Raw genomic sequence first — 25,480 nt, forward strand, 5'->3', positions numbered from 1 at the left:
TTTCCTTTTTACTGAGTAGGTGGATATCTCTACAAAACAAGTTTTACTTACATTTAGCAATTTAGTTTTCAAAGGGGTGAACTTTTTGTTAACTATTAACTCGTCATCTATTTCCTTTGGAAGCCAACATACGAGACAAAAGCTAATCACACACTAACTTCAAGCATAGCTATTCAAGCAGCATGGGACAAGGCATTTTTGCTAGCTTCACACAGGGAAAATAGTGACATCACATTGATCACAAGTTACTTAGCATTAGAACAAGGTGAGGAAAGCATAATTATGCACAAGCACAATCATGATGCATGCTCGTCCTATTCGTCCTCACAAAATTGCTAGCCTAAGGTGGCAATCACGTTCTATGTCGGTGGCAAAACACGTACTCTCTCGATATATAGCTAGTCGTCAGCTATATTCAATCTACGCATTCGTGGTTAGCGTACCTGCAGGCAAATTCATTGCAACCCATCCCCACAAGAGATAAATAAGCACACAATGAAAGCAGTAAACTAAGATACTCTGCATATATACATCCCCAAATGTATATACTTCGATATCCATAGCTATCCGATAAATATACCCTCAATTAAGTACCTTCATATATACATGTGTGTGACATGTAAATATTCCAGTAACCACAGCTAACTTTCCCCTAGACCGACAGTTGGACGGTCATGCTCTCACAACTCACACTTACCTGGGCGTAGAGACAATTGATCCATACATTACCATTCAAGCGAATGGCATCCATACAATAGCACGCCGTATGGACGACGAAAGTAAAAACCCCCAGGTTAGTACTTAGATAGCCACCTAATAGTCCTTAACTGGGCATAAAGGAGGATGTCGCTAGCATAGTTTTGCAAATTAGTTTTTGACAAATTTGCCTATAGCTAAAGTTTTAGTTAAAATAGGCTTTTTAAAACCAAAACTTTGTTTTTAAAACAATGTACATGACAGTATTATGCTTAATCTTGCTCTGATACCAGCTATAATAGAACCGCCCAATTTATACAAGATCAAGTACGGCTGTCCCCGCTAACACGGTGACACACACATACTTTCACTCATATAAACCCGGTAGTCTGCCGAGTGTCCCGAAAGACCTCGGTAAATCAACATCACAACCAAGATCGCGTGATTAAGCAAATACACATCACATACGTAGGGTTGCAGCGGAAAATAATATTACAAATAGATTCACAAATAATAGTACAAGTTTGGGTTTCAAAACCGATTAGTGGAACAACATAGCTTTCAAAAGATTACATTAACATATGTTCCAAATACCTTGCTAGCATAAGTGACATCATCCGACAAAAGCATATAGATGAGAAGTAACTATAGAATCACCGAGCCCATCGGCGGTTAGCCACCATCTTCAACAGGCCAAGAACTTTACCTGCAACATGGTGGGATAAACCCTGAGTACGAGAAGGTACTCAGCCAAACTTACCCGTCCAAACCAGAAATAAAAGACACCAAGGGTCATGCAAGGTTTATAAGGTGGGCTAGCTTGACACAGTTGCATAAAAGAGCTTATGAATATAGTAACCAATTTAAACTTAGCATCAAGCTTATCATCATTTACCTGTCCACTAGATTAGCACCTGTACTAGAGCACTCACTTATTAGGAGCAAACAATATTAACCATAGCAGGTATATTAAGGCTGTCATTATCATATCATCATTTCCGAACCATCATGTTGTTTAGTGTATCTACATTGGAGATAAGCCCGTCAAGTTCTCACTAACCGGGAGAGACGGCGACTCGAATCGAATTACAACTCAGCTGAGGGGGTATTCCTAACTCTCACCCTGGCATACTTTGCAAGGGTAGCCGTGGGTCACCTTTGGGACATCTCAGGAACCAAATTCGCGGGTTCGATCAGCGCCAGCACTCTCAGGGATTACCCTTCTGCCAGGACGATCAGGACTTTTAAATCACCTGCCCTTGGACTCACGCCTACGGCTCCCTTCCGAGGCGCACTTTATACTTATCGACTCCCGGCCTGAGGTGAGCTACTCGGCTTCGCGGTCGGTCTTCAGGCCGGCCAACTAAGAGAGAGGCATGCGTTCAACATGAACAGGAAAGGCTCCAAGAATCAGTCCTTAAGCGACACAGACGGAGTCACTGCAAACCGGCAAGCCTCCGTCCGGTCTTCATTTCAAATTAAGACTGGTTCTTTTCCACGATAGCAAATATAGCCAACCGTGCCACATGTATCATCCTATATCTCGCAGGTGACAGGAAATCACCCGACTTCTACCGCGTTTAAGCAGGGCTAAGCACTACTCGAGCTTGAGCTACATAGGATTCAGGGTAACAATATCTGGACAAGGATTGGTAACCAATGCAGCAATTGTTTGCATCCAACACCTAAACTTAATGCAACAATATATATATGTAACAATAATACTGTAACTGCATTTCAGAAATTAGGAGGCTTAATATGCTCCGGGGCTTGCCTGGGATCCGACACGAATCAGTCAAGTTAGCTTGCTCCGTCTTGACGACGTCTCCACTCTAGGCATGCACTCCAGGGTCCTTCCATCCTCGGGAGGGATCCACCAACACCATCTTCGGGTTTGGCTCCAACATCTCGTCCTTCACGTGGTGCATCTAGCGTACCTAGATGAGATGCAAGATGCAAGTGCATGAATATGAAGAATAGTACCATGAGACGCATCACAAATAGCAAGCAAGACAAGCATCGTTTACACTAAACACACTTAAGTACTTTGCGATGCTTAACTTAACATCACACAATCTATCATGCTAAGATAACAAAGAATATTATACATGGCACATAAGTCTCACAAGATCTCAGGTGTATTTAACTTAATTACCAAGGACGTGAACTACACCTAGCAACATGCAAAGCAAGTCAAGGTGAAGCAACAACTATAACCGGAATATGCCAATTTCTGGACTTGCAAACAATAGCTTCATAATCAATCATATCTGGAGTTTTATAAATCCAAATGATATAAAACAAGACATTCTGGAAAGCTTAGGAAATTATCCACATTTCATCTTTAATCATCTCAATATGATTCCCAAGTTATCATGACCAAACATGCTAATCTTTTAAGTCTGCGCAGAATGTAATCAAAATCTGACAGTAGACTTATTAAGCATGCAACTCCTAAACTATCAGACCTAGGATCATGAAAATTTAACACAAGCAAGATAAGATAATCATCTACGATTTTTGTATTTACCAAAACTACAGTAAACATCATTTACACCATGAAACTAGTTGCACAAGTAACACTTGCACCAGCAGCCTAAACAGCAGAGGCACAGCTATAGACAGAAAACTTATAGGAACTTTAGAGAAGCATAAATGAAGTTCTAGACCTCCGACAAACATGATTCTTAACTTTATGGAAAGCTTATAAAGTTACCTACAACTTTCTTATTATCATCTTAAGATGATTTCATAGTTAACAAGGTCAATTAAACCAAGGAAGACATCTATATCCAAACATGAACAGAAACTGATATGCTACTTTAAACAGCTATAAGTTGAGTTCCACATGTCCAATAAATATGGTTCTGGAATTTTTGGAAAGCTTAACAAATTTTGAACAACTTTGCTATAAACATCTAGAACTAATTCTGCTACTAACAAGGTCACACATGGCACACAAAGCAACCCTGTCTGGGTTTGGGCAGAAACTGCCATAGTACTTTAAACAACTATAGCTAAACACATACTTAACCAAAAATTGTGCTCTTTAGCTTTTTGAAAAGCTTATGAAAATTACTACAACTTTGCTTAAGGGTGCTCCTCCATGCAAACACTCCAAGCTGCACTTTTTAGATAGTCAAACAAAACTAGTTCTAGGGTCAACATGAGTCAACTAGGGCTTAGAAACCTAATTTGGACTAATGACCTTTATGAACATTGTTCCTAATGACAGTATAAATGTAGCTAGGGTGTTTTGGTGGGTCACCACATTCATTTGCATGTGATGCAATTGCTCTAGCTTCTCAAATCAATTTAAACATGCATTTGTAACACATGGAATGTTAACTCGAAACAAGCGAAACAATCCGTTGAAACACTGGACCCTAGTACATGGGACAGGTACAACCCCTCTAGGGTACTAGGCATAACACACAGACACCACAGAAGGTACAAACATACATGAGCAGTAAAGAACACCGTGTTGCAACATGGAAACATAGAATGATGCACATGTGGTAATGATATGAATGTGCTTAGGTGATGCAATGCAGATGCACCAATGTAAGGCAAACACCAGGGGTGTTACAGGGACTTCTATTTAAGCCCCATGGCTGATTTAAGCTCATTGTTCTTGCTCATTTTCATTGACATAGCAACCTTGTGAGCTTAGCCAAAGTCCTCCCACTCATCTCCATCATTGATTCATCATCTTTGTGAGATTGGAAGAGAATCCAAGTGCATTGCTTGAGTGATTGCATCTAGAGGCACTTGGTATTCATGTTGCGCTGCGGATTTTGCTTGTTACTCTTGGTGGTTGCCACCACCTAGATGGCTCGGTGCAGCGGTGGAGGATCGGCACGAGTTGGTGATTGTTCGTGGCCGTCTCTGGTGATTTTGAGGGGAGTTGTACCTTCCCTGGCGGAGTGCCGAAAGGTAACTCTAGTAAATTGCTCGTGTCATTGAGTTACCTCACTTGTGGGTTGGTTCTTGCGGTGTCCTATCATGTGGACGAGGTTTGTGAAACACCTCTTAGCCGTCGAACCACCAAGTGTTGGTCGACACAACGGGGACGTAGCGTGTTGGCAAGCATGTGAACCTCAAGAGAAAATCGATTGTCTCTTGTATTTGGCATTCTCCAAGTGATTGGCTATATATTCATCTTGTGATTGGTTCATCCCCTACACGTCGGTATAATCACCCTACTCACTTATTTACATTCTTGCAAACTAGTTGACACAAGCTCTTTAGTGTAATTAGAATTGAGAGCTTGTTTTATTATTTACATTCATCTAGTTGAGCTCTTTAGAGTAGCAAGATTGAGAGCTCTTAGTGAGTAATTACATAGCAAGTTTGTGTGCCTAAGTAATCATTGCAACTAGAATTATTGGATATGTGGCTTGCAACCCTTGTAGAGCTAGAGCAAGTTTACATTACGCTATTTGTCATACTAATCAAATTGCTCTAGTTGATTTGTAGACTTTCAAATAGGCTATTCACCCCCCTCTAGCCATATTAGGACCTTTCACCGTGCTCCAGCCCCAGATCCACCGCCGGGAGGGGCCCCGTGAGCGGCCGCTTCAGATCCACCACCGAGGTTGCCGACGTGACCTCCCCGACGTCATCCACGCCCACCACGGAGGTCACTCTACCACCAGAGCCCTCGGCCGCGTCAAGGCCTCCGTTGGCTGCTCGCGTGGCCGTGGGGACGATCAGCGACGGAGGGGCGAAACCCTAGGACGCGCAACCCTCTGGCTTGCGTCGCGAGGAGGAAGTGGCATGGTGGAGGGCGAGGAGGAGGAGGAGGAGGAGGAGGAGGAGGAGGAGGGTGGCCACCGTCGCGTGGAGGGCCGGCCACCGCTTCGGTCGCGTCGCGGCTGGGGAGCGAGGGAGGGAGCGTACAGGAGAGAGAGGAGGGGCTGAGAAGTTTCCTAAAGGAGAATCAGGAGCTCGAGTATATATTTGCTCCACCGGATTCGCACGAGAAGCCGCAGAAGCTAGTAAAATCAACCTAGAGCGATGAGGAGCCGGCAGAAGCTGATTCCAACAGAAGCGGCTACAAGAAATCTAGGCCACACGACGGGCGATCGGACGGCCAGGGGAATTCGGGGCGACGTGGACACCCCGAGAGGCGGCCAAACTCTCCTGCTTTGATATATACTAATAAGCATGGTGTAAATTATGGGCTTGTTCGCTTGTCTTATGAGCCGTACTATTTTAACGAACAAACAATGTTTTTTTATCACAACAAATCAGCGAACAATACTTTTAACCGTGGCTTTTCAGCAAAATGAACAGATTCCATGACTTTATTTAAGGAAACAATGGTAAAGCATACGCCATTTTGGGCAAGGGCAAGGCCCATACGGCTTGCAGCACTCCCTATCGTATCTCTGTCTTCCCTATCCCTTTGAGACTGCCTGCACTCGCAAGTCCGCCGCCACTCATCCGCGTGGCGCTTGCCCTCTCGCACGCCGCTGCTGTTGCTCTCTAGAGCTCATGCTCACCTGCGCAGCGCAAGCGCCTGCGCCACCGCTCGTGGTGCACTCCGATGGTGAAGCTCGACGTCGACGTCGCCTTCTGCGTAGCTGAACGAGGAGCGTGTAGAGGAGGGCACCGGTCTCTTTGCTTCACGACCGTCGGCGAAGCCTCGATGGCTCCTTCTTTCCGGTGAGCTCCGGCTCCTTCAATAGCTCCTGTTTGGTATGGCAACCATAAGCAAAGGCCTTATTGGTAGGAGACTAAAATATGCCAAAGGTTAGTTATATTATAATTTTGTTCGGTAGTTGTTTGGTTCATTTCTAGCACCATGCCTCGTATGTCATAAATTTATTTTCGTATCATAACTTGTCATAAGTTTAACTTCGATTTCGCTTACCACATCTTCTTTGACCATAATTCACCGAAAGTTAGGCGTGGTCGCCAAACAGGCCCTTAACAACGCACATCACGCTTGACAAGTTGTCAGTCACGCGTTGTACATGCCCTAACAGAACGGCCACTCCGTCAAAAGAAACAGCTTGGGCCCACCTGTCATGGAGGGAATTGTGGGCCTCTGGAGTTGGCCTCTCTATTCCAACCCGTCTTCCTCGTCTTCATCTCCATCGCCGTCTCGGTTTGGGGGAAGCCGGGGCTGGATTAGCGAGAGCTCGAGAACACTGGACACCGGCTCGCTGTTGATGGCGGAGGCGGAGAGGCAGCTGGTCATTGTCGTCGAGGGGACGGCAGCCTTAGGGCCTTACTGGTCCACCATTGTGACCGACTACGTCGAGAAGATCACGCGGTACGGCCGCGCCCCTCTTCGCTCGGGTTTAGGTGGATCGCTGAGGGTGAAATTGGGTGCTGGGGTTTCGTGGATGCTTGTGTGTTTGTAGGACGATTTAAGCTCTCTTGATTTCGACTTTTTCTTTCTTTTTTCTTTTTGAATTATTATTTTGCTTCAGAACTGCAATCACGGTGAGATTTATGTGAGGGAGCTACGGATGGAGGACCCCGACCCCGACCCCGACCAGCTTCTCCCCTTCCTCGTCCCCGCGCCGAACCCAACTCCGGCCAGATCCGCCCCATCCCCTTCCTCCCACTGCCATCAACCACCAGATCCGAATCCCCTGCCGCCCGATCTACACGTTGATGGGTCTCATCCACCCCCCCTCCCCCAGCCCACCATTAACGCCGGTCGGCAGTCGCCAGCACCGAGATAGAGCTTGGAACAAGCTTGACCTTCCGGTAGATGGCCTGGACAAGGAGTTATTTGCGGCTTTGACAGTGGTGACAGTAGGTGATGGCAAGTTGGCCAGGTTCTGGACGTCGTCTTGGGTTGGTGGGCGAACAGCGAAAGCGATTGCACCAACATTGTTCAAGAAATCAAAAAGGAAAAATCTCACGGTGCCAAAGGCCTTGGAAGATAACCGTTGGATATCACATGTCATTCCATTAGGCACTGCACAAGAAATAAGAGAATACGTAACCCTTTGGGAAGAGGTGAGCCAAATCCAGCTAATCGAGAATATAGAGGACAACATCCGTTGGCGTTGGATGGTGGATGGGGAATACACAGCCAAAAGCGCCTACTGCATTCAATTCCAGGGCACATTCAACAAACTGAAACTTCAACCGATTTGGAAAGCAAAGGCGGAACCCAAATGTAGATTTTTTGCTTGGACTTTGCTGCATAAAAGGCAAACAATTTGATTAAAAGAAATTGGCCAAATGACCCAGTATGCAAGCTTTGTGGTATTGACCCGGAAACACCGATACATATTTGCAAGGGTTGCACTTTCTCAAGGCAAGTTTGGTCCTTCATCAAGCGATGGTTTAGCCTATTGGTGATTGATACTGTCGGAATGACAGGATCCCTGCACAACTACTGGCGAAAGTGCAGAATTAAGATAGACAAAGATCAGAGAAAGGCGTTTGATGGCATTATGATCTATTTTTGGGGGAATTTCTGGAAGGAAAGGAATCAAAGAACATTCCAGAACAAGTCGCTGCAGCCTAGTCAAGTGGCACTCCTTTGCAAGGAAGATATAGAGCAATACCAGTTGGCAACAAGATTTCATGCTGGACCACAACAAGAGTAGTTCTAGCATTTGTTGGTCACTGTTCTATTGGTCTAGTTTTGTGGTTTTTTCGGTTTCAGGGTGTTTTTCTAGAATTTAGTTGTCGTCCAGGTGGGCATCTAGTTGGGTTGTCGGCCGGTGTGCCGTGGTGGCGGTGAGCTTGGTCTCCCGTTGTTTGTTGTAATTCTTTTTTCTTGTTCCTTTTTGCTCGTCTAATAAAAATCCGGCAAATCTCTTGCCGCCTTTCTAAAAAAATATTTTGCTTCAGAGCTTCAGATTGACGACTCTGTCGAAGGACTGACTACTGAGGTGTCTGTGTTAGTGTTTTGTTTGACGACGAAGCATCTACTTTCTAATTGTCGATCAGGCTCAGGCCCACTAAGCGGCAATCCTTTTTAATAAACCGCTATCTGATAGCATGCTATGAATCTCGGCCAATGTTTGAAAATCAAGTTCAGTGCTACCATCATAGTTCATTTCTCACACCATTTTGCTGAACTTTTGCATTTTAGTATGACTGATTAATTGAGAAAATTCAAATTTGCGCAGGAGCTTTTGTGCAAGTGAAGTGCCAGGGAAGGTAATTGTGTCCTGACGCTGAACCATTTATCATCCGAGTTCTCAGTTTGTGCATTCTATTCCATGAATTGTTTCAGTGTGTAACTTATTCTTCATTTGTGCAGAGTCTTGCAGGGGCACCACCTGAGCTTGCATTAATTGTTTTTCATACCCATGGACCTTTCAACGGTATGCCTTACATGCCTGTGGCAATATAGTTTATTGTGCATTCAACCAAATGTGTGATTTGTGAACATTTTTGCAATGTAGCTTTTTGTGTGCAGCGAAGTGGATGGACAAAAGATATTGATGCTTTCCTATCATGGTTATCTGGAATATCATTTAGTGGTCGAGGATTTAGTGAAGTTCCTATCTGTGAAGGTCTTGCTGAAGCACTGATGGTATTGACCTGTTATAGTTGTTTAAAATTTCTAGTTCCATGTGGCTAAAAGCTAGCAAGCTGGAGTTTTTTTTTAACCTTTCAAGATATCTTGTTGATCTTTGAGTTATGTTGTTATGAGAGCATTATGTCTGTAGCAGTTCACCCTACAATTTCATTTTGTTTTTGTTGTTGATCAGTTGTGTGTGAATAATGATCTGTTCCACTTTATGGCATATATCTATTTCTGGCTCTCTTTGAAATGATATTGTAGTCTGCTCATTATTCTAATATTGTTGTTTAATTGTTTTCATAGCTGGAAATAATTCTTTGCATACATGATAGTTATTTCCAGATTTAATTTGGCCACATTATCCTCTTACTAAGCTATTTGCACAAGCTATGATTTGGCTAAATTTGAACATCGTCTCTGTACCATTTTGAATCCTGGTTATTTTCACTAAAAAAACGCCTTAATGGAAAACAGTCTTTTTTTTGTCTTGATCAATAGAGTATGGATCATTACTCTTCACTTATTATTGATAATCTATGAACAATACCAAGAGATAAGAATGAAGTGCAATAATTATGATCACAAAGGTTTGCCTGTCAGTCTGCCGCATTGTTTCTTGGGCATCAGTCCATTTTGCTTGCAGTCATGAAACTTACATTTTGAAAATGAGATTAAACCTTTGGTGACGCAGCGTGATCTTTATTTTCTTGAATATTAAAATAGTGATAATTTCTTTTCTAGTTACTGTGTTGATGCAAGCTGATGGTCATTTCCTTATGTGCAACTAGATACTTCAAGGCAGTCCTAATACAACCCAGAATAATCAAAACAATGAAGCACAAAAGCACTGCATACTTGTGGCTGCAAGTAATCCATATCCTTCGCGTACACCTGCCTACAATCTTCCTATTCAGTGTACTGATCAGAAAGAGAATATTGAATCATCAAAAGGGCATCCTGTTGCTGATGCTGAAACCGTTGCAAAATCATTTGCTCAGGTGCTGCACAAGTTCTGCCATAGCTTGTTATTGAGGTTTATTTCCTGTGTCTCAATGGAATGTCAGTAGACTTTAGTTGATTCTATATTTTTTTGGATGTAGTGTTCTGTCTCATTGTCGGTGATATCTCCAAAACAGCTTCCAGCATTGAAGGCAATATACAATGTGGTAATGTTGTCATTTGTGTTGCACATGAACCTTCTTCTGTTCCTTTTTGTCTGTTTCTTTTAGTTGTTGAGAAATTTGACCTTATAAGTCCTTCAGCAGTTGTGATGAATGCACACATAATACTGGTTTCATATTCTGCTGCAGGGCAAGCGAAATCCTCGAGATGCTGATCCACCAGTTGATCATGCAAAAAACCCAGACTTCCTTGTGTTGCTATCTGAGAATTTCATGGTGGCACGGACTGCGCTAAGTCATTCTTTACATGGGAACGTGGCCCCAAATCAAACCATAACGAAGTTCGATAGTGCACCTGCAGTTACTATGCCAGGACCAACTTCAAATGCCAACCCCTCAGGTTGAAGAGAACTTAATGTTAGGCATAAGAAGATCCTGTCTTGGTTCTGCCTTTGTAGAAAGAAAATGTTTTTGGTGTTATATTTGTGCATGGAAGGGATTTAGGGGGAGGTTTGTGAAAGTGTCTTAGGTGTTTACACCTAGTTTAGTGACAAATGGCTTAACAAACACTACTTTCGGTTTGACTAAAAATGACAAGTGGATTCATTATGGACATGTCCCTTAGGCCGGCATGCCTAAAATATGACAGAAAAAGTCATGGCTATAAATATTTTGGGGTGGGGGGCCTGGTGACTATTTTATAGCAGGCACAGTTATATGCCATTACATGATCCAGTTTTTCATAAGTTTTTGAGTGCTATATTTCTAGCAGCCACTGAATAATATGTCTCTGTCAGTGTGAATGATTTTTTTGCTCAGATACCAGAAATAGGACATAGATGGCCAAGGCCCAAGCACCATAATTTGTTAATAGGAAAGATGTACAAAGCTAATTATTTGTGTTATTCAGAGTTCGACGTTGGTCAGACATTAGTTTAAATCAGCTATACATGAATTACTTCATATGGAGAAGCAGTTTTTGCAGGATTTTGTCATAATTAACAGTGAGATTGATATTTGGTGGGGATTACACACATTAACTTGTATTCATGCATATACATGTTTATACTCCTCTACATATGAAATTTTAGTATATATGGAAGGTTGCATCCTTCCATATCCCGTGAAATTTTAGTAGTTGTGCAAGAACACAAACCTGTAAAAAATCATATTCAGCAGCCAGTATGGCCTGGTGGTCATGGCTGCCTGAACAATCTGTCACAGGTTAGGCTTATGAACTCAACTTGTTTAGGAGGAACTACCATGATGGGACTGCCTAAAATAGGGGAAACACCACTACAAGTCCACGTGTCAAACACAGGAGTTGATTCCCTAGGTGTGACTAACAATTCTGCCATGAATATGCCTATTGAGAAGCATCCAAATGCCCAACAGCCACCACCAAAGTATGTCAAAATTTGGGAGGTAAGGATTTCCTCTTGTATTTAGTGCTTACATATACATAGTCAGCATCCCTGCTCCCTTCCCCAACTTAGACATGGGTTTCTAGATTTTTAGAACTTTGTACTAAAATGTTAAGTGCAGTGTAGAGCATTTGACTAGTAGGAGCCTTCTTAAGTTTATTATCCTCTTAGGGACTGCTCACCATGTTACTATAGTGTATAAAATGTAAAAAAAAATTGTTCCTCTTTTAGTTTATTGGAAGGACATAAAAGTGGATCTGTAGTAGCCTGTACTTGTGTTAATACGGTGAGTTCACTGAAAGTGAAACCATATATTCTATGACAATTAATCATGTTAGTTTTATGATCAATTGTAGTTTATATTGGTAACATCAATTTTGTGATTACTTATTAGTCAATACTTTGTGTCATAGTTCTAAACACTGGATATACCCCCTCCTTGCCCTCCAAATTTCATCATACAATTTTTAGATCATTTTCCATTATGTAAATTTGAACTTATATTGCATAATATGTATTATGTTGTATGTTTTCCATATTAGTTTTGAACAACTGATGTTCGCTATCTATCAGGGAACTTTATCTGGGATAAGGTACGGACATCCTGTATTTATTTGCAAACTCGAAGTAAGTCTCTATTTGCATTATTGTGCTCACAAACATTATGCAGCATTTTGTGGAATTTATTAAAGATTCACTAACTTTTTTTTTAATCTGCAATTACTAGCTGAATGCATGATTCCTGATATATGGTTGCACTTTTATGATCTTTTATGTCCGTATGAAATCGCAAGGAAAATATCTTTTCCCTTGAAAAGCTTGTGCAACTAAATCTTGTGTTATCTTGACCTATTTTCTTGCTAAGACTATTAATGATGATAAATTGGCTTGGAATAAACTCCTGAACATTGTCATGATTGCTTAAACTTGAAGGAGAAAAAATAATCCCCTTAAAACAGATTGCATCAGTTGCTGCCAATGCTAATTTGTAGCCATGGTTCCCTTCCACCTTCAATGCTGGAACCTAGTGCTCAGTCTGTCTGTATTTTGTGTTCTGCAATCTTGCTATGTTTTTTCTTACTATTCATAGTATGAAGACATTTATTCACAGGATATGTTTTGTCTTTCTATTAATTCTCACCTTAGCATATGTCTGACAGGGTTATAGGAGAGGAACAGCGGCTGAAACGTAAGTGTTTGATTATTGTGATAATCCTTTCATTTCCTTGAATCTTTATACCTCATTAGCATTTTTATTGATTGCTTCCATCAGTAGTTCTTGTCATTATCTGAAGTTGTTGTCTTTTTCTTAAAAGAAATGACTCATACTAGATTTTTTCATTTCTGAGTATGTACCACATTGAGGGTTCTGTAATCCACTACGCCATGTACAATAGGCATGATGCATTCTACTAAAGAGCATTGTGCATTTACTTTGCAATATATTGTATCTTTTTTTCATGGAACCCTTTTCTGCTATTTTTTAATTGTGCTTCCGGACTAAGTAGGAAACCAAAAACCATACTTTTCTGTATGCAGACTTGCAGCAGACTGGCCGGAAACTCTGGAGATTTCTCGCATCATAGACCGGGAGCATATGAACAAGTTTTGTTTCCCAAACGCATTCATTTCGATGTGAACTTGTTGCATTATCACATTTTCGATGGAATGTGCTGTGAATGATATCTTTTCTGGTCATTCTGCAGGAACTATTGTCACAGGGCAGAATTTCTAGTATTCCGGGCTTTAAACCAGCATGGGTTTCTTGGACGACTAAAAGAGAATGATCTGGTCAGTGATTTGTTCTAATCTTTTAGCGCCTGTGGTATTAAGCTTTGGTTCACCTACTTTGTTCCCTACATCTATTTTTGCAGTCGTTTTGTGCACCTGTAATAATGTCTAATATGTCCTCTGTTTCAGTGTGCTGTGATACGATTGCCTTCACAAGCTCTTCTGCTGTCAGTGTCTGATAAAGTGGGCCGCCTAATTGGCTGGCTCTTACCTGGGGTAATCTTCATTGCAGCTATACACTTTCAATTCCTGACCGTAGATCAACGGAATCATCTGCGTTTACTGAATATTTCCCTTCTTCCCCCCCCCCCCCCCCCCCCCCCCCCCCCCCCCCCCAGGACATGATGGTTTGGAAACCACCGGTCTCAGATCATCAGCCAACAATGCAGCAGCATCAGGCACGGCAGCAACAGTTGCAGGAGCTGCAGCATCAGTTGCAGCTAGAACAACAATTGGTACAGCAGCTGCAACAAGAGTTACAGCGGCAGCTACAGCAGCACATGCATATGCAGCCGCAAGGCCTCCTGCTTCAGCAGCCACAGATGCAACACCACCAGCAGCAGCAGATGCCACTACAGGTCCCCAGCAATAGCAGCAGCCCCAGCAGATGATGCCAGGTAGCCTTGGGGCCTTGGGGGAGGCTTCCATTTCCTACCTTGAAACCCCTCGTCAGTATGGCTGGCATAACAAGGTTATATATATATATATATGCCCGATTTGGGGCTCTACTGTAGCTACAGTAGATTTTCGTTTTTATTTGGTAATAATTGTCCAAACATTGACTAATTAGACTCAAAACGTTCGTCTCGTAAAGTACAACCAAACTGTACAATTAGTTTTTGATTTCGTCAACATTTAGTACTCCATGCTTGTACCGTAAATTTGATGTGACGGGAAATCTTCTTTTTGCATAGTGTCAAATTTGGGAATTTGGTGGAACTAAACAGGGCCTTACATTGGCCCTGAGGGTTGAGATGTCTCCTAGTGGAACCTTGGACAGTTTTAGAGAACCGTGTCAATCGTGTGGAGTTACGTTATGGATAATATAATGAAAAATGGCAACGTTACTGATGACTGTAGCTGGCTGCTGCTACTCTGCTACAGTATAATGTAGTAGTAGTACCTCTAAACTAGACCACAGTTCCTTCCGACCCTAGATGTGCAGCAGGTACTCCTCCGTTCACGGTGTACAGCTCCAGAGATTTGCATCGATCGTGTGCTAAACCTGAACACGAAGCGCATGAACGAACTAGCTAGTACAGTGGTGCTCCTACACTACATGATCTGATGATCGAGACTACTGATGAGTGTCTCGGCACGCCGGCGCCGACACCATCGATTTGACCGTTTCCATTCATCATCCTATAGCTTTCCGAGCAGCTCGGCGCTGGGCCTCTGGCGAGTGGGCCCGAGCATCCCGTACAGGCCCTTGCTGGTCGTCGTCACGGAGACGTCAGCGTGACGCACCTGCAGCGTCACCGGCACGACGACAACGGCCGCTCGCTCGCTCTGCATTCACGGTTTGTGCCCACCCACTGCGTGATCATGGTGGATTATTACTAAGCCCTTGTTTAGTTTCACCCCAACTTTCAAAAAGTTGCTACAGTACCTGTCACATCGAATGTTTGCGGCCCGTGCATGGAGTATTAAATATAGACGAAAAGAAAAACTAACTGCACAGTTTGGTGGGAAATTGCGAGACGAACGTTTTGAGCCTAATTAGTCCATGTTTGAACACTATTTACCAAATAAAAACAAACGTGCTACAGTAACCCCAAAATCCAAATTCATACACCTAAACACAGCCTAACCCCACACCATGCATTGCATGCGACGCGGCACAGGGCAGCGCACCGCACCGTCGGTCTGCTCCCTACGGTGGCAGCAAAGCGAGGCTGCACAGCACGGCGTCTGCGCCACCGGCCGCCACGACCGTACCGAGTACCGACACCATCTCTCTCAGTGCCTGTTTGATGAGTGTTTGATTCTTAAAAAACATTTTTTCCTATGGTTTCTAAAATCTAGATTCTGAGCAAAAAATGGTACGAGTGTTTAGATTTCTCAGTTTCTAAGAATCTGACTTCATTTATTGCTCACGTGATCACAAAAGCTAGGTATCAACATCTTCTTTGTTTTTAAGAATCTAACAAAAACTGACGTAACAAGCTGAACAAAAATTAGCATTTTCGGATCCCCACCCAGTTTTCAAAATCAGAATCTTAAAAACCGGAGGCTAATCCAAACAGGACCTCACACACACATCACACGTACACTACTAGATGCTTTAATGCAACGGCTAACCCAGAAACACAGCGAGAGCCGAGGTCAGCAGCAGTAATAATAATTTATTGCGCATGCATGGTTCATGGTTGTAACGGCTACTGGTGAGACCGTTGGGCATTGACTCTGGCAGTACAACTCCAGCAGTAAGCATTACAGTATGTCCTGCGTGTCAACGATGCAAGTTGTTTTCGGTTTGCAATACTCGTCTCCTACCGTAGACAATCAGCACGGAGTAGACGAAGACCAGTATAGGTAGTAGTACAGCGGTAGTAGCTCTGAATCTAATAACCTCGAGTCACAGAGACTCAGCCCCGTTCACTTGAACTTATTCATGAATAATATGTTCCTCTCACAACATTTTAGCATAACAACCAGCATAAGCTAAATTTCATCATCAGCGAACCAGGTGACTGTCGGTGGTATGGAGTTGGACGATTACAGGAAATGGCACGGCCTAGCAGCAGATCACATGCATATTTGTTCCCACCACATATACGAACGAACCGGTTTCAGTTGTCGCGTATACGGAGTACGGTCAAAGAAATAGAGTAAGCAAACAAGATAAAATAAATCAAATAATTCAGAATTGCAGATCTCACCCCATCCCTCGAATGGTTAACGGTGGGTGAATGTGAATCGGTCGTGCTGCTAGAGCAAAGCGACCCCAGTGACTCCCCCCGCGTCGATGCTGTTCACCCACCGGCCGCCGACCACCTTGCTGCCGGCTGCTGCCACCTGCCGCCTGCCGGCGCGCACCGTCACCTGCCCACTGTACTGCGCCATGCATGCACGGCTCGGATCCCATCCATGTGACTGCCCCTGGCCCCTACCCCTCCCGACGAAACGATGGTGACAGGGCGAATCCCCAGCCAAGTTCCCCACCCACCCAAATGGCCAAATCTGGGCTCCTTGCCGCGCTGGCCGAGAGGCTCCGACGTCCAGGACGCTCGCAGCGTCGAGTCAAAGATGCGGTGCGGTGCACCGACTCCACGGCCGATGGCCCACAGCATCCGGCCATCCCATGGGCCATGCATGTCGCTGGCCGCTGGCTTGTGTCCTCTTCCCCTTTTTTCCTCCCTCGACCAACTACTAACATTCTCTCTCTTATCTTATCTTATGACTTAAATTTAATTTACTTTATTTTTTTTCCATTCTATCGCAGATCAGTGCGTAGAGCGTGTCTCATCATCACGGTCGGTTGCCATTAGATTAAACAACTACAATGCATCTCTAGATTTTGAAACAGATTCTCAACTAGGCCCTTAGTATTTAGAAATCATAGGCTTTCCCGTAAACCCATGTCGACTATGTATTCTCTGAACACACTGGGTGGTTAGCCTTTGGTAAGCGGATCCGTAAGTACTTTCTTGGTACTTATATGCTCAATGCTTTCAAAATAATTCTGGATTTTCTCCTTTACAACATATAACTTAATGTCAATGTGTTTCGCAACACACTTGACCTGTTGTCTTAGGAGTTAACTATTTTAAATGGTTATTGTTGTTGACTACCATTGTTAAATCCAGGTACAAATTCTCTTAACCTCCTTTTGCCTGTTCCTGAGGCCTTTGGACAAGCTATACTATGGTATGCATCAATGATGACACCACAACTGTTTCATTGGAGCTTTTCCATAATAATACTTCAACTGCGAGTGTTAGCAACTACTGTGGATTTCACTACACATCTCGCTAAAACTTAATATTTGTACCCACAACTATTTGAGAGTACTTGTTCTTTCTTACTCAGCATAAGGCCTATGATACTTTGCAAAAAATTGCAAGACATTCTTAACTCCATTCTAGTGATCTATATCTGGACTGGACTTCTGCCAAAATATCCCGAATACATAAGCTACGTCTGGGTAAGTTCTTACTTGTACATTCATTAAGCTTCCAACAGCTGAAGCATATGGAACCATATTCATTTGATCGATCTCATATCGGTTCCTGGAACACTGAAAGTTTTCAAATCTACTACCCTTAACTATAGGAGCAGGCGTAGGTTTACTCGCATGCATATTTTATTTCTTTAGAATCTTTTCTAAGTATGCCTTTGTGATAGTCCTAATACCCCTTTTCATTTATTTCGGTGAATTTCAATTCCTAGAACCAATGAGGCTTCACCAAGATCATTCACATTAAAACTTGAGGACAAAGACTTCTTTTTCTCCAATGGCAGATTAACATTACTACTAGTGAGTAGGATGTCATCTATACACATGATGTGGAAAAAGAATTTTCCATTCTTGAACTTCGCATAAACGTTATTGTCTTTCTCATTTTCTTTAAACCTAAACTTTCTTATCGTTTCATCAACTTCAAATACTATTGTCTAGAGACTTGTTTTAATCCATAAATGGATTTCTATAGGCGGCATCCCATACGTTCTTTTTCTTCCATGACAAAACCTTTGGGTTGTGCCATGCAAACGTTTTTATACAAATCGTCGTTGAGGAATGTCATCTTTACATCTATCTGATGTAACTCTAAATCTTAATGTGCCAATAACACCATTATGATTCTAAAGGAATCCTTGCATGAGACTGGAGAGAAAACTCTCATCGTAATCTATTCATTCTCTTTGCATAAAACCTTTTGCTACAAGTCATGCTTTATATCTTTTCACATTCCCTTTGGAGTCACATTTTATCTTGTAGACCCTTTCATAGCCTACTGTTTTGGCTCAATTAGTAATTTCTTCTAAGTCCTAAACATCATTGGTATTCATCGAATTCATTTTAACTTTCATAGCTTTTTGCCATTCAAACGAGTAAACGCTTCTCATGGCTTTTTCAAATAAGGTGGGATCACCCTCCATTTGAATTTCTTCACTAACATAGACTTCATAGTCATCAGGAAAACTGGTTTACTAATTCTTTAAGACCTTCTAGGGCCTCAGCTACTGGCACTTTCATATGGGGCTATTGTTGCTCTTCATTGCCAAGAGGCAATTGATTCTACAGGCTCCTGTATCACAAGATCATTGTTTACATTATTTATCTTCTTCGAAGAGCTAACAACAGGTGTTGTATAAGTCATATAACGTCAACAAGTATTGAGAAATTTGTTGCTCTTGAATCACTAGAGTGGGCATGCAGTTCCGCTTCTCTTCAAGTCATAGGTCGCTACATACCATGCTCCCCCAGATCATTCCATCTTTTATAAAGATAGTGTATCTTCAAATTTCTTGTTTAGATTTAATCTATTAAAACCTCATATGGCGCTTTAAGCACCATCTTAACATCTTTAAGACTCGTCTAGTCTGAATTCTGGCTGACTACGCTATCTTCCTATCGGAACTGTAAAAAGTCCAGGAATTTAGCTATTTCTCTACTTAGGGGTATCGTTATTATGACTGTTGTACTCCTTCGACGGTCACATTCATCTTAATTAATCTTTATCTCACTCTTAATAAAGAGTATCTTTCTTAATTGATCTTACTATTCTCTCCCTCGAAATATGGCATAAACTTTATTGCCATAATTTCGAGAACTATTCAGAAAACCTGTGACCGAGGAGACACTTATGACTTACTTCATTCATATGATTGTGTCATTCAAACAAAGTTATTTCTTAATTCGTATAGGAGTACACTTTCCTCATTCCACTTCAAGAACTCAATGATGTCTTTTATTAATTGTACCTTTGCAAGTCACGCTTGCATCTTTTTTTTCTTGTCTTTTTATTAGTATTGACCATGACGGTGCATTTCTATTGTGCCATGGTCAATACTAGGATGGCATAAGAGCTATCCAAACTTCTCTTGCTATGCGGGATACAAAAAATATGAGTCATCACAAAACTTCTCCCGCCATGCAGGATTGACTAGCATAAGTACTATGCCAAACTTCTCCCTATGTGGGACAAATCTATATACAGACACGCATGCTTAATCCAACGTTGGTCAAATTAAACATGCATGTTACTTATTGTAACTCTTATCATAAAACATTCACTTATACTTTATTTTCTAATTAAATATTCCTGTTGGTTCCAATTTAATCAGAAAATTAGTAAATTAACAAAAAAAACAGTCCTGAACTGGCTTGACTAAAGCCTTTTCATTCACATACCTTAGCATTGCAGCCCATTAGCATGCAGCCGAGTGATCTTGTCGGTAAAAAAATAAAACTTACAAGATGCTTCTGCATCAATTCTATATCACCGTTGGATAGAAAATAGAATTAACGCATAAAACTCATAAATCAACTTGAAATACATATAACTACTCTTCAAAATTAAATTCTCCCGTTGGTTCGAATTTAATTAGAAGATAATCAACATCATTGCAGCGGAAACTTGATAATAAAATACATTCTTTTAGTTCAAGAGCATTTCTTGGTCCTTATCTACTCTAAAAAATTGACCATGTTGGTGTAAAATTTATCAAAGATTTAAACTTCAAACTTAAATTCATTATAATATTGTTATCATCAATGTTGGTCAGAAAATAACAATACCATAATCTAACATAAACAAATCGGACTGCTCCTCTAATTTAAATTTTCCCGTTGGTTTCAATTTAATTAGAGGATAAACATAATCATAATTTATTAAATGTAACTGCTCTTCAAATTAAATTATCCCATTGGTTCGAATTTAATTGGAATATAATCAACATTAAACTTTGCAGCGAAAACATGAGAAAATTCTTTATCTACTTTTCAGAAGCATTTTACTGTACTCATCTACTCTCTGAACAATTTATCCCGTTGATTCAAAATTGAATAGAGATGAAAAACTAATCAAAATTCACTTCTAAAAATAAATAAACAAATTTATAACCTTTACTGCGCATTCGGCCTGACCTGGCGGAACAGTACGCGGCCCAGCGGCGACCCAACATAGCGCGCGCGCCCGCTCCCCCGCGCCCATGCCGCAACCTGGGCCTAGGCCGAGAATTCGCTCGCCCGCTCCGCTCTAGGCGCACCAGTTGAAATCCTCGACGCGCGGCTGCAGCACCACCGATAGCCTAGCAGGCCACCCAGCTCGTCTACTGCCTCTGCGATGGCCGCCGGTGGGGGAGGGGCAGGGGCCACCGTCGCCGTGCATGAGATGCACCTCAGCCAGGGGGACGTCGCTCACGTGGGGCAGGCTGCGCTGCCGCTGGGGCCTCCCGTCCATGCGAGGTCGGAGATGGAGAGACTGGGGGGCCGTCCTCAGTGCGGGATTCATCGCCGCCCAGGGCTCCATCCTCCGGGTGCGAGACACACCGCCACCGAGGGGCGGGATGGCCCATGGCGGCCTGCTGCCTGCAGAGGTCGCGGCCATCTGTGGAGCTTGCGTGCGCCTCGCCCTGGAGCTGCTGGGTTTGGGGACAGGGATGCGGATGGATTGGGGGAGGGGGACGACGCCAGTGTGTGCCACGGGCCGGGGAAGGAGGGCGTGTGCCGCCGGTGTGCCGCGGGCTCGGCCGGAGGAGACGGGACGTCTGTATGCCTTCCGTAGGCATACGTGCCTGGGCCCTGTACGCGGCAACAGTAGAAAATGGCATGGATGCAGAAGAGATGAAATTGTAATGGCAAATCTGCGAATAGGTAAATTATAATGACGTTTCTCGGAACTCAAAGAATTGTAATGGCCAAGATCAAAATAACCCTTTGATCAAATACTCATCATCAAAGAAAAAAGAAACAAAAAAAATACTACAGGGATGCATGGAGAAGTATTATACTGGCGGGTGAAAAGTATTATACTCCGGCGACGGCGAGGCAGCGCGAGCGGTCAATTGGCGGTTCCGTAGTACGGCTTCCCCGGCGGCGGCGGCGGCGGCGACGCGTACGACACGCCGTACACCGGAGGGAACGGCAGCTTGCCGCCGCCCAGATGGTGCCCGCCGGTTCCGGTGCCGGGGCTCCCGCCCTGATGAGGCGGCGGCGAGCAATGCGAGGAGGACGGCGTCCCCGAGGGGGTGGTGGGGTGCGACGAGGGCGTCCCGGTCCCCGGGGCGTGCGGCGGCAGGGCGTAGCCGGGGTGCTCCGCCGTGGGTGGCGACGACGGCGTGGCGGGGTGGTGACCGGAGGACGGGGGCTGGTGGGACCCCGTGGAGGGAGGCGACGGCGACCCGTGGGAGTGGGATGGCGGCGTTGTGTAGCTCGGGGGTGGCGCGTACCGCACGTCCGGCTCGTCCGCGGACGTCGGCGGCGGCGGCGCGCGTGTCGTTACTGGAGGAGTTGTGGAGCCGGACGGCGGCGAGTGGTAGGATGGCGTGCTGGAGCTTGAGGGTGGCGTCGGGTAGGATGGCGTGGTGGGTGACCCATGCGAAGGTGGCGAGTGGTATGACGGGGTGGTGGCGCTCGATGGCGGCGAGGGGTACGATGGCGTGGTGGTGGGTGAGCCCTGAGGTGGCGGCCTGTGGTAGGACGGGGTGGTGGCGCTCGATGGCGGCGAAGGGTTTGACGGAGTGGTCGAGCCCTTAGGCGGCGACGGGGTGATGGAGCCCTTGGGTGGCGAGTGGTACGAGGGGGTGGTGGCGCTGGACGGCGGCGACGGGTAGGAAGGAGTGGGAGTAGCAGACGATGGCGGCGGGTTCCCTGCGATTCTGCCTCTCGGAGTCGACGACACCGGCGTGGGCGGCTGGCTGCCGCTCCCGCGGCCGCGGTCGCCGCGTGCGTGGCCAGCGCCCGGGGTCGGCGTGTAGCCCGGGGCTGCCTGGCATTGCGCCTTGCTGCAGTCGAACGGGTGTGCCGCGGCGGCCGCGCACTGCGACGGCGGGCGCTGTGCCGGCGCGCCGGGAATGCAGTTCCATGCGCCGTCGGCGGTGGCCTTGGTGCATGACGGGCGCGAGGTGAAGAAGTTGTCGGTGTAGGTGAAGTTCCTGAGGCTGGCGAGCGCGCAGACTCCCGCCGGCACGGCGCCCTCGAGGCGGTTGCGTGCGACGTCGAGCTCTTCAACAGCAGCCATGTTAGCGATGGCGGCCGGGAGCTGGCCCTGCAGGTGGTTGTCGCTGACGTCGAAGACGGTGAGCTTCCGGAGCAGGCCGACCTGCGGCGGGACGCATCCCGTGAGCTCGTCGGCGATGAGCACGATCTCGTTGAGCGTGTCGGCCATCCGTCCGATGCTGGGCGGGATGCACCCGCCGAGGCGGTTGTGCGAGAGCACGACGACGGAGGCCGGGGAGTTCCCGAGGTTGGCCGGGATCGGGTTGCGGAGGCGGTTGGAGTTGAGGAAGATGGCGTCGAGCGGGCGGTCGAAGAGCTGCGGCGGGATGCTGCCCTCGAAGTCGTTGAAGCGGAGGTCCAGGTACCGCAGCGCCGGCAGCGACAGCACCACCTCCGGGAACCCGCCCACGAAGCGGTTGTTGCTGAGGTCGAGCTCGTGGAGGAGGTGGAGGTGGGAGAATGTGGTCGGGACGACGCCGCAGAAGCGGTTGGAGTTGATGTGGAACAGCGCCAGGTCGGGCACGCCCAGCGGCAGCGACGCCGGTAGGTACCCCGCGATGTCGGCGTGGTTGAGGTCGATCCCGGCGACCACGACGTCGTGGGCGCTGCCAGGGAGGGGCGCGCAGTAGACGCCGTTGTAGGCGCAGACGTTGGGCCCCACCCAGTTGGCGGTGAAGTTTGAGGGGTCGGAGAAGATGGCGGTGCGCTTCCACGCCTGCAGCGCGGCGTAGGACGCGCGCAGCCGCGGGTTCGGGAACGTCCACGACGGCAGCGCGTCGAAGCGGGACGCGTACGACTCGGAGACGGCGTCCCCGCCCTCCTGCACCGACGCCGCCGGGGCGGCGAGCAGCAGCAGCAGCGCGAGCGCCGCCGCGCTGCGGAGGATCATGGCTCTGACTCGGAGGAGCGGAGCGTCTGGTGGTGGTCGGCGCGGTGCGTTCCGGGCGGAGGAGAGGCTGGGAATGCGGGCGGGACAGCGGGGCCTGTGTGATCTAGAGAGAGAGGGGGGAGCGTGGAGCGGGCAGTGGCATTCAGAGCGGGCACATGGGGTTGAGAGGGGCGTGTGTGTGTGATTGATGAAGGCAAGCGCATCGCAGGCTCGTCGTCACAGGCTCACAACGCAGTCACATGGGGGCCAGCTGCACACCTAGCTCAGTTCAGCTCACCTCGCTGATTAGTCATCAGTGTGTGTGTGCTGGGTGTGTGACGGTGGTGTCTCTTTGCGCCTGCGAGCGAGCTTCGTCACGGTCACGGAGGAGGCGGCCTGGGCGGGGAGACGGCGGCGACGCGGCTGGCTGGTGGCTGGGTTGGTTGACGGGCGGCGCGGCATGTAGCGAGGGCTGGCAGGCAGCGGCAGGTGTGCTCGGGATGGGGATGAGTTCGGCCGGCTGCTTGGCTACGCTGGGCTGGCGCGGCGTGCCGTTGTTTTGGTCTGGATGGAGTTGGGTTTAGCTTTAACTAGCCTTTTGCATCTGTTTTGTCTGCAGGATTTGTTGGACCATTTGCATGTGTAGAGCATGTGTTGACGTCCGCGTCAGCGGTGCCAGAGCGGCTGGTCTTGTTTGTTTACGCATCCCCATGGCGGTGGCTACTTTGTTCCGTCTTGTTTGTTTACGCATCCCCATGGCACGGAGGCGAGATCCGCGGCCGAGTTCGAATTCGAAAAATGGCGGTTTCGTTGTCGTTGGGACACGGACGGCGGCTCCATTGCCGGGCGACGGCGAGCAGCATCAATGGGCCTCACGGGCTCCAGAAGGGAAGGCTCGCGGCGCGCGCGGCACGGCATAGCCGTGGAGGTGGAGCGGACTACGGTCCAGTCTGGTACCTCGTGATCCCAGGACCAATGAATCATTCGTGTACTACCCGAATGAATCGCTCGCCAAAGCTGCGTCGAGGAGCTAGCGTGAGTAAACTACACTGACACTGGCACGCTGCTAATTACGAAGTACTCCTATATAAGATCAGTCTCAGGCTCCCTACTATACTGTACATACTGCTCCTACACTGTATGTACTAGGTGATTATCATGTGCTCACCAGGTTATTATATTACTGCCTCTTCCAGTAATCATTGAACTAAGCACCCTGCGTGTGCTGCCCAGGATTCCGAGGCATGCAGCCGCTTCAAACTTTTGAATCGATCCGTCGACCAAACCAGCCAGCGTTACCTGTCGTGTTTGTGCACACGCATCGCAGGAAGCGTACGTGTTGATTCGATGTTGACAAAAGCACAGATACTGCTTATACTGGTACTAATTGGGAAGTGACTGGGCCCATCAGTCATCGTGTTCTCTCACTATGAGAAGAGATAGAGCGTTCGTGTTTGGATCCGTGCGTGCGTGAAACAGGTTTTCAGTTGGACGACGGAAGAGAGCTCACGCGTCGCGCTCCACGAGCCAGGCTATCTGATCGTGTCGTGTGTGTGTTCCAAGGACATACGGAAACGGGAGTGGATTTCATTTCTCGGGAGTCGATCAGGATGACGGCGGCCAATCATTCATCTCGCTGCGTTCCACGGATCATGCTGCTCTCCATCTCTAGAGAACCAATCGCGATGGTACGCATTGGTCAGTTCTCAAAACAACAACAGACAAGTCGGTCTCCTTGCATCGATCCGATTATTTATTTATCCAAAAATGCGCTATTCACTGCGTCTGCGTAGACTGTAGTAGGAGTACTCCGTACGGTAGTATAGCATCGCCCACCACGTGTGGCCACACCGTCGATTCGCGTATCAGCATTGGAGTATATACGCGAGGAGGAGCACAGTGAAT

The 25,480-nt window shown here is 46.0% G+C and overlaps 2 protein-coding genes across 3 annotated transcripts; one reads left to right on the plus strand and one right to left on the minus strand.

Annotated features, from left to right (window-relative positions):
* Positions 1-6,764: 6,764 nt before the first annotated feature.
* On the plus strand, positions 6,765-14,365 carry LOC136466634 (mediator of RNA polymerase II transcription subunit 25-like). 2 transcript variants are annotated; one of them, XM_066465105.1, is made up of 14 exons: positions 6,765-6,979; positions 8,805-8,835; positions 8,939-9,002; positions 9,084-9,214; positions 9,994-10,203; positions 10,306-10,371; positions 10,516-10,726; positions 11,579-11,751; positions 12,324-12,377; positions 12,911-12,939; positions 13,290-13,355; positions 13,457-13,541; positions 13,671-13,757; positions 13,880-14,365. In XM_066465105.1, the coding sequence occupies exons 1-14, from the start codon at positions 6,876-6,878 to the stop codon at positions 14,150-14,152; spliced, it is 1,584 nt and encodes a 527-aa protein (XP_066321202.1). In that variant the 5' UTR covers positions 6,765-6,875; the 3' UTR covers positions 14,153-14,365. The 2 variants fall into 2 exon arrangements, with proteins under 2 accessions (XP_066321202.1, XP_066321203.1); XM_066465106.1 differs by having other exon boundaries at positions 6,871-6,979; positions 9,098-9,214.
* Positions 14,366-20,509: 6,144 nt separating this feature from the next.
* Positions 20,510-23,844, minus strand: LOC136462692 (leucine-rich repeat extensin-like protein 7). Its single transcript, XM_066461754.1, has one exon. The coding sequence runs from the start codon at positions 23,594-23,596 to the stop codon at positions 21,551-21,553; it is 2,046 nt and encodes a 681-aa protein (XP_066317851.1). The 5' UTR covers positions 23,597-23,844; the 3' UTR covers positions 20,510-21,550.
* Between the last annotated feature and the right edge of the window lie 1,636 nt (positions 23,845-25,480).

The sequence above is a fragment of the Miscanthus floridulus genome, chromosome 7, assembly GCF_019320115.1.
Source record: "Miscanthus floridulus cultivar M001 chromosome 7, ASM1932011v1, whole genome shotgun sequence".
Classification (NCBI taxonomy): Eukaryota; Viridiplantae; Streptophyta; class Magnoliopsida; order Poales; family Poaceae; genus Miscanthus; species Miscanthus floridulus.